Raw genomic sequence first — 9,636 nt, forward strand, 5'->3', positions numbered from 1 at the left:
GGAAACTGTGAGGGTTGCACATTTGAGGAATCCTTGGTACAAGGCATGCACATTGTGGACGAAGAACCAGAGGATGAGGCTTGGGTGCGGAAACAATCTAAATTGTTTCTGTTTATTTGATTTTGTTTTAGGAACTTCTAATAACATCATTTTGAAACATGGCAATTTCTGTTTATTTGCTTTCTTTTTCCATTTTATTTATTTAATCATGTATTTATTTTATATGCAGGGGTGTTGCAACAATGTTAGTCAAGTGGCATGGGAATTTGAAATAGAATGTTGTGATGATTTAAGCTCAAAGAGTTGGTTGAATGCATGTTTTTAATTGGGTAAGACTCAGCCAAAGTATGGTATGTTTGCATTCAAAGAATTCCTAATAAGTGGTGGCATTTCTTCATTTACCGATCAGTTACAACTTACAAGCAGCCAACAGAAAGAGTACCAATTTGCCTATTATTACTGGCATCAAAATGAAAGGTAAGGCAACATACCATGTTAAGAACAAAAATGAGACAATTAAAATTTGTAACCTAAAATTGCAGCAATATATATGAGATAATTCACTACTACAACAGTACTCCAGATTAGTCCAAAGAAACATATAGGTAGGTATAAAGAAACTGTATCAGTAACACAGAATCCAATCTAATCAGGATATATTTGCGTTTTTAAGAGATCTAGACACCACCACACCTGCAGATGTCCGCATCAAATGTACTCCAAGCACCACAATGCCAGAAGCATCGGTTTTGAGATGGGGCTGCACCAGTTCCCATATCTTTTTCTTCTGAACCTGCATAATGTCATACCAAAAAGTGATTTAATGTACATAAAAGTGCACCAGCAGAAACAATTTAATGTATCCTACAGCAGTATCCTCCTAATAACAACATCAGAACTTTAATCTCTTTTGAAATATATAGAATAAGGGAAGGGAATCTGCAAAAACCAGATTCTATGGGAACATTTGCCTTCCAGTCATTTATTTATGTTCATAAATAGAGGCATTTCCAGGTATTTATTTATTGTAAGCACTGGGCTTCCAGTTATTGAAAACTAGTTAGAAAACAAAAGAAGTTTGAAGAGAAAAACCTATGTCTTGGGTATGAACATCTAAGATAATATAATAACCACCATATCATTAATTTTTGAAAGATGGGGTTTGTTACCTTTTTCAGATTATTCGCACAGGAAGCAGGTATTAATTGATGTTTGGATAAAAAAGAATATCAGCTTTCATATGCTACCTTTTGTTCACAGGAGGCAACAATAGATTCAAGGAGAAGCCTGTTCCAGGATGATTTGTGAAAAAGACATAAAAAACTTACAGCCATCTCAATTGGGACTTCCTATTGCATCTTCTGCCTGACAGGACTTCAAAGGCTGTGTGTGTGTGTTGGACTGGATGGTACATCTAACTAACCCTTTCAGTTGAGATAAAAGAATGAATTGGCCAATACTATAAAACTTTTCTTATCTACCTACAAGAACATAAAATAAAAAGAAAGAAAAACTGTTTAGTGAACCTTTATGATGACAATAATCCTCAGCCATCAAAAAATTAAAAATAAAAATCTTGGACAGTGTGGCATGGCTCCTTTGTGGGTAAAGCCCACAAAAAGTCTTGGAAGGTGGCCCCTTTATGTATGTTTTGGACAGTGTGGAAGAAAAGGAACATGCTAGTGTTTGATAATGAGGGGTTCTCAGTCCAAAACATGAAAAATTCTTTTGTTTGTAATTTGTAGTCTTGATCTAGGGTGTTTGTAGATATGGACTATTTCTCTTGTTAGCTTTATTGATTGATTAGGTTCTAAGTGAGGGCAGGTGATGTTTTTTGTTTCTCTTTTTCTCCCACTTAGGTGAGCCTTTGGGCGGGCAGTGTATACTTCCTGTATATTTTGGGACGTTGTTGTTGTCAAAATATTGTGTGAATGGCCGAATACCTTAGCCTTGAGTTTTGTATATTATATATAGACTTTACAAGGATGCTATACATGGAAAGCAAATAAAAGCAAATAAATTCCAGCATGATTCTAGCCCTATATATGTAAACTATAATCTGTCAAATAATGTATGCTAACTGTACAGAATAATAAATGGAGAAATAAGGAAACAATTGTGGGCTAAAATAAGGAAAGAAGTGTGGGCTAAAATAAGGAAAGAAGTGTGGACAGAAAAGATGACGAGGGAGAGCCTTGGTGAAGATATTAGCAATTTGTAAGTCAGTGGAAATATGTGGAAGAGTGATAACACGAGCTTCAAAGGCTTCACGGATAGAGTGACAGTCCACTTCAATATGCTTTGTGCGCTCATGATAGACAGGATTGGCCGTGATCTGAATAGCACTTGTATTATCGGCATGTAGAGGTGTAGGATCGGTCTTAGAAAAATCTAACTCCACAAGCAAACCTCGAAGCCAAATGATTTCAGAACAATCAAGAGACATCGCCCGGTACTCAAATTCCGTAGATGACTTAGAGACTCTATCTTGCTTCTTACTTTTCACAAACATCTTAAACTAAAACTCCCAACTAAGATAGTTTTTGCCATTGAAACGAACAATAGAATATTCTCCAGACATTATGAAGACAGAAATAGCCTAGGAAACAAAAAAAAAAAAACATCGTCAAAGAGCCTAAATCTGATAACAAACCTCCAAATAATCGAAGATCTCCAAGAGCCTAGAAGCGAAGAAACCTAAAGAAAACTCCAAGATCACACCACAGATGTGTTGTCACAATCACCAGATAAAAAAAAAAGAAAAAAGAAAAAAAAAAAAGAACCCAAAAGCTGGGCTAGAGTCCGAGAGCCCCTAAGGCTAAATCCGAGAGCCCCTATGGCTAAATCCGAGAGCCCTTAGGGCTAAATCCGAGAAAACCCAAAGAAAAACTAGAAAGCATGTAAACTCTAGGTTTAGAACACAAACTCTGATACCATGTCAAAATATTGTGTGAATGGCCAAATACCTTGGCCTTGAGTTTTGTATATTATATATAGACTTTACAAGGATGCTATACATTGAAAGCAAATAAAAGCAAATAAATTCCAGCATGATTCTAGCCCTATATATGTAAACTATAATCTGTCAAATAATGTATGCTAACTGTACAGAATAATAAATGGAGAAATAAGGAAACAATTGTGGGCTAAAATAAGGAAAGAAGTGTGGGCTAAAATAAGGAAAGAAGTGTGGACAACAAAGCTATCCTTTGACAGTTTTGGTGTCTCCTTTTTTATATATATACTTTCTGGTCTTACCTATAAAAAAAAAATTAATCCTCAGCCATCCATCTTAATTGTAGACAAGACTTTTCAAGCATTTTGGATGTTGCCAACTACTTAAAAGCTGACCAGACATCTAGCCACTCTTTAGGCCCCCTGTTGAAAACTCAACCTCAAGTTGCTAATATCCATTCAACAGGATGCATAATATTGAATACATATAAGGTGCAGATATGGCTAAGCAACTTCAGTTGGTAGGGTTGTCAATTTTTTCTTCACAATCTCATATGGACCAATCCCTCACCGTGTTTGTTCACATAGTTGCAACATGATGTTTAGGCAAAACAGCCTACACATAGTCCCAACCTTGAATATTTACAACTTTCTTCAATGGGAATCATCTAAAGCCTTGCAAAGGCAAAGTTTTTTGTGTTGTGTTGACAATTTCATGATTCATACTTATCAAAAAAAAAAAAAAATCATGATTCATGTTTGATTAATGTTCTTAGAAGATTTTCAAAATTTGTCCAAAGCCTTGAAGGCCCCAAGGATTGCTTGTTTGTTGATTTCATCAATTTGAAGTTTATTGAAGAAATTAAAGGCCTGTTTAGCAAATATGTTTTTAAAAAGAGTTTCCTATTCTTAAAAAAAAAACAAGAGTTTTCTAAAGTGAAAAACACATTTGGCAAATTTGCAATGAACATAATTTTTTAAGAATTTGCTTGCAAACAAGGTGATTTTAAAAACAAATTTCAGATGTTTTTACTTATTTTTTGTTAATTATTTCTAGAATTGTTCTCAAAAAATTATCTTGAGAACTGTTTTAAAAAACATTCTCAAACAGGGCCTAAGTTTTGGCTGATTGCATAGATTGATTATAATTTATTTCTATTCAACCTTTGTATATAACCTAAATTGGCTTGGTGGTAAAGTCTTAGCACCTTCACTACTTGGATGTTAAGGATAGGCATTTGTGGTTCCATCTTGCACTAATGTGGCCTAAGGCATAAAGAGAAGCATGCCTTGACTCGAATAGGCAGAAAATGGAGGACGTCTAGCCCATAGGTTGACCTTGGAGCCATGACATGCTGCAGCAACCCCACAAGCGGTATAGCATGCAGTGCCTCACGTGGATGGCTTGACTTGGATAAATAATGAAGTTGGGATTTTCAGTGGTTTAAAATTTTTCTTTCAAAGAGAACACCCTAAGAGGAATTCTCCAAGTTATGTCATATGGAAGGATTAGATATGATTTTATGAAAATATTATATCTACCCAAGCATATATCATGTTTTCTTTAGAAAATACGAAAATGACTCAAAAGAAGAAGAACAAGGAGGGATAGCTAAGCTGGCATCCCAAAGCAATGTGACAAACCCTAGGACACCCCAAGACAAGGCCAAGGCTTAAAGAGGCCACCACAAGGGCACACCGCATTCTACAAAATGGATTGGTGTGCCATGGGTATAATGTCATGGCACACTGAGGCTAGACATGGGGTTGTATTAGTGTGGAGGCCAAGAGTTATGGTGCATGACATGGTCGCAACACACACAAGACAAGGCATTGGCAAGCCTCAACATAGGTTGGCATCATGGGCACAATGTATGAGTAGGATGAGCAAGTCATGGTGCAGACCATGAATTGAGTGGCACAATGCAAAGCTATGCCTAGTGAAATAAGGAATGTCCTGGGCCACCCATCCTCAATCTGCTAATGTAATTCCTCATATGGGCATTAGCATCCTGTGAAAGAACTTAGTGCTCTTGTCCCCTTCCTTAAGCCAAAGAACCTCGAATTTATGATGTCACATGGTCTCTTAGCATTAAAGCCCCAGATTGTAGAATTCCTAGCTTCCTTTTCCACCACTAATAAACATATATCCCTTTCTTTTTAGTCCAACTTCTGATCTGGTCAGCATTACTAAACACCTTATATTTCACTTTTTAATACTGTCTTTAGAAGCCTCCAGTTTCCTAGCTAAGATGAAGCTAGAGGACCTTTGATATCATAGCACTCTTACCACCTTGAGATCATCTCTGGAAATCCCTATGTCTCGAGCCTCATACAATCATACCTGAATGTGGTTTTCCCACTCCTTACACCCCCAAAGTTTAGTAAATTGAGGAATGGTCTTAGACAAGTCTTAGGAGAATCTTTGGGACATTGATGAGAAATGCTCCTACTTTGAAAAGATTAGGAAGCAATCCAACCTGGACAAAGACAGCTTATTTTCACCCGCACTCTAAGTGAATGCACCACCTATAAAGAGATCACAACCTTCAATGAAGTCTAAGTAAACTCTCATTGGTGAGGAGATCGTGCCACCTGGACTTCTCTCATGAGGGAAGTGAACTACATTAAATTCTCCTCTAATGAACTAAGGCTCATCCCACAGGCCCTAAATAGCTTTCAACTCCTCCAAAAACCCCCTCCTTCTGCCCCTAGCACCAGGCCATAAACCCCTGAAAACACTCAATAGAAACCCTCCTCAGATTCTTTAACTTGCAATAGAGAGAAATGGGCCCAACCTCTTTGTCTAACCACTTCAACACCCCTGTCCCAAAAAATTGACCCCTCCTGGTGCCTCTGTAGCATCCAGATCCTTTTACTCCAAAAGGCATCCCACTCCTAAGCTTTTAACCATCTTATGTAAGGAAACATCTAGCTTTGCTTCTTGAAGACAGACCAAATCCACCTTTTGGGATCTCAGAAAAGCCTTATGATTTTTCTTTATCCACATCATTAAGCCTTCTCAAATTCTAAGAAATTATGCTAATTTTCATTGATCAATTGGGACAATTGTACACCAAATCATCACCTCATTGTTCACAATTCCCAGGTTATTACATCATTACACAGAGAATCAAAGCTCACAGATCTCCCTTTTCCTTTCTTGAGCTAGTTTGGTTCCTCACCTTTAACACCAAACTCAACCTGCTCTAATGATCTTGGATGAAACATAGCTTCTGGTTCCATGCTCATTGGGTATTGTTGAAACTCAGCAAAAGAAATAGAGTTCCCCTGCAGGTTTAGAAGGAGAAAACTCCACCAACTCCCCTAGAGCCAAGGGTACCCCTACTTTGCCATTATAAAAGGGTAAAGAAGTTCTCAACACATCCACTACATGACCTTCCTTCAAAATCAAGCCCAACAAACAGGAAGAATCCCCACCTTGAGACTCCCCTTAACCCATGTCTCCATATGGTTTCCTGTCAGCCTCAAAATAGAAGAGAGAAAAGAAGCAGAAAAATAAACTCCATTTGAATTCACAATATAGAGACTCTTTTCTTGCAAATTTTCCAAACATTTGGATTCAAATCCCTAGAATTAAGCAACAAGATTCAAGGAAAAGAAAATTAAATAAATGAATAAATAACGGATAGATGAAAATAATGGAGAATGGAAGAACATATTTTCCTAAAAAGTTGATTAGAGGCACACCAAAGATGAAAATAATGGAAATGGAAGAACATATTTTCCTAAATAGTTCATTAGAGGCATACCAATTTTGGCACAGGTCTTAATCAAGTTATATTATTTGTAGCACACCAAATTAATGAAAATATGATCTCCATATAAGGTAGTCTCAACTTGCCATCAAATCAACCAATGCATCTCTTTCTAGGGTGTAACAAAAGTCATTTAAATTCCAGCATGAGATACTTGAATCAATAAGTAGAGCAGTCCTTCAAATAAGTAGCATGGCTAACAAGTTGCATGAGTAAATCTCATAAGGAATTAAAATCAAATTCAGAGGTGTCTGTGTAATCAAATTTCTAATAGAAATCAATTCATATAAAGACTAGGTTCTATGAACCATAAAGAGGAATAAAGAATGAGAATTCTAACAAAATAATAGTAAGAGCAACAAAGAATAAGAATTCTAGCAAATATTTGGAGTTGCAAGTTCTTATGAGTGAGATAACTTTAAATGCATGACAATTAGAGTTTTAGACACTTTCATAAAAGCTTATGAAAAAAGACCCAATTGAGTATCAATAAGCAGGTTTCTTTATTTCTTTTAATAGGAAGATAAGCAGAATACATTTAAAAAGGCGTTTAGCAGAAAGAGGGGCCACATCTCATGTACACACGATGTATACAAGCAATGACCAGAAAACAGACTACATCACAACTATGCTTACCAATCCCCATACCATCTACAAAATCCAAGAAGGACAACAAAGGAGGGCCCATTCCCCACATAATCACACATAACATCAATAAGCAAGATCTTAGCAGTAATCTTTTAGCAGGCAAATTTTGTTGCAGCAATATTTTTATGGGCAAGTTCTTGTTGCAATATTAACTAATTCATCAAACAATAAGTGCATGCAAAACTTTCTATTTTGCTTTTTTGGACAGTCTAGACTGCATCCTTAAGAGTAAAACCACTACCTGGTTTGGAGAGGCTGCAGCAGGTTGACTCTGCTTTTCATCTTCTGAGCCAAACCATATTCTTTCACCAGGAATTGAACCTTCAGGAGGCACAAGAAGCTCAACATTCTCATGTGATGCATCAGAAGCAGCCATAAGCATTCCAAATGACTTGACACCCCGCATGTTCCTTGGTTTTAGATTGGCAAGGACAACTACTTTTTTATCCTGCATGGGTTTTCATCTGTATCAAGTACAATGACATGAACCATGATCTTAAAATTTCAACTTAAAAACTATTTCCGAGATTAAAATGTATAGAGTTTGGATATTTCAATATTATGAAATCCAAACTTGGCTGCTGTAAATACTCTAGACCAACAATGGTGACGATCTCTGAAATGAAACAATGCATTGCTTTGCTTTCTCTTCAACTTCTTTTATTTATTTATTTATTTTTCCTTTCTTTTTGAAGGACGAGGTACTTTCAGATAAAGTGAGGAAGGGAAAAAGGGGATAGGTATAAAACAACAACCTCAACATTAACAAATCAACTGAAGAGGCTTCATTCTTGGCTAAGGGGTCAGGTATCCTGATTAACCAATCTAGAAAAAGTGGGAGAATTTGATAATTAATTTAAAATAATAATTTTAATTTATAGATCTTCTTGAAACAATCATAGAGCATACAATAAACATTATTAACTTTGTATTCGGTATCTATACAGAACCATATTACATTAGATTGATCAATGTAATTCTCTAGGTTTAATTGAAAAACACAGTAATTATAAACTTAATATGGCATGCAATGGTTCAGTTCTTTTCATTGAGGGTGATTTTTTTCAAGAAATTATGTTCTTTTCACTGAGGATGGTTTTTCTCATGAAACCATTGTTAGTATATGCGTCTCTGGTTATAGTGCTTTTTTGAAAGGAATTATGTTCTTTGAGGGTAACTATTTTCCTCTCACCAACCGAAACGAGGTTTTTGATATAATGGGCATTCGCCAAACTTTCGCTCAAAATGCGCAGTAAACACATGCCGGAACAATAATTTTGTACCTGAAGATGGTCAAGAGGAACATATTTGACAAGGCCGCTGCAGATGATTCTAGGTTCGGGCTCTCCAACATCAACCTCTTCAACATATAGAGAATCGGCCTCCTCATGTCTCCAGGCTTTGAGGACGAGCCCAACCCTAATGTCCAACATGCTTGCCGCATCCTTTATAGGATCACCGTCATCGGATGAGAGAGGAGGAGGGGGAGAGGAAGCATCTGCAGGTGGTGGTGGTGGTGCTGCTGCTGGAGTAGAAGAAGAGGTGGTCACGGCGCAAAAGGAGAGATGTCGCCAAAACATTCCTCTTTTTGATCCTTCAGTCTTAATGCCAGTGCGAAATGGGACAGATGAGCTCGTGGAAAGCACATTGCCGGCATGATTGCGGCAGGAAACGAGGAGGGCGCCACCGCCTTTCAGAACATTAGCGGCCGCCATCAGAACTCCAAATCAATAGGGTATTATTCGGCTACTCCTGGATAAGCATGAGTGCTGCGGCGATCGTTTCCAGCGTCGCCTCCTCTTTAGCCTTTCGTATCACTGTCTATTATCCTGTTTTTGTGAAGTCCAGGGGTATTTTAATTGAAGGCAGCACGATCGGTTCCAGCCCAAATCTCAATCGGCCCACGGGTCTCACCCCGGATTTAAGATGTTCAATTGCATAGAAACTGAGATCATAGGTTAGTCTAAACCAAATGGTTTTTCATAATACAAATTTTGACAACATTACCCACTATGGTTCTCCACCATGTGCGGTAGGACACGGCTAACAACACTCGTGCATATATATGTATTTAAGGCTTCTTCAAATTATGAAAAACAATTCTACTTCACATTATTAAATTTACCATAATGCATTTCTCATCCTTCTTATTCCCAACCCTTGAGCATACAATCCTAAGAAAATAAAGGTTATACTTAATTAATAAAAACACCCAAAAGGGGGGGTGAATTGGGCATTTTTAAAAACCTTTTCA

General features: G+C 37.2%; 1 protein-coding gene across 1 annotated transcript; it reads right to left on the minus strand.

Moving 5' to 3' along the window:
• Positions 1-471: 471 nt before the first annotated feature.
• Positions 472-9,217, minus strand: LOC117915399 (aminoacyl tRNA synthase complex-interacting multifunctional protein 1). Its single transcript, XM_034830976.1, has 3 exons — positions 8,666-9,217; positions 7,624-7,830; positions 472-793 (listed from the first exon to the last, which is right to left on the minus strand). The coding sequence occupies exons 1-3, from the start codon at positions 9,095-9,097 to the stop codon at positions 650-652; spliced, it is 783 nt and encodes a 260-aa protein (XP_034686867.1). The 5' UTR covers positions 9,098-9,217; the 3' UTR covers positions 472-649.
• Positions 9,218-9,636: the final 419 nt, after the last annotated feature.

The sequence above is a fragment of the Vitis riparia genome, chromosome 5 (genome assembly GCF_004353265.1).
Source record: "Vitis riparia cultivar Riparia Gloire de Montpellier isolate 1030 chromosome 5, EGFV_Vit.rip_1.0, whole genome shotgun sequence".
Taxonomy (NCBI): domain Eukaryota; kingdom Viridiplantae; phylum Streptophyta; class Magnoliopsida; order Vitales; family Vitaceae; genus Vitis; species Vitis riparia.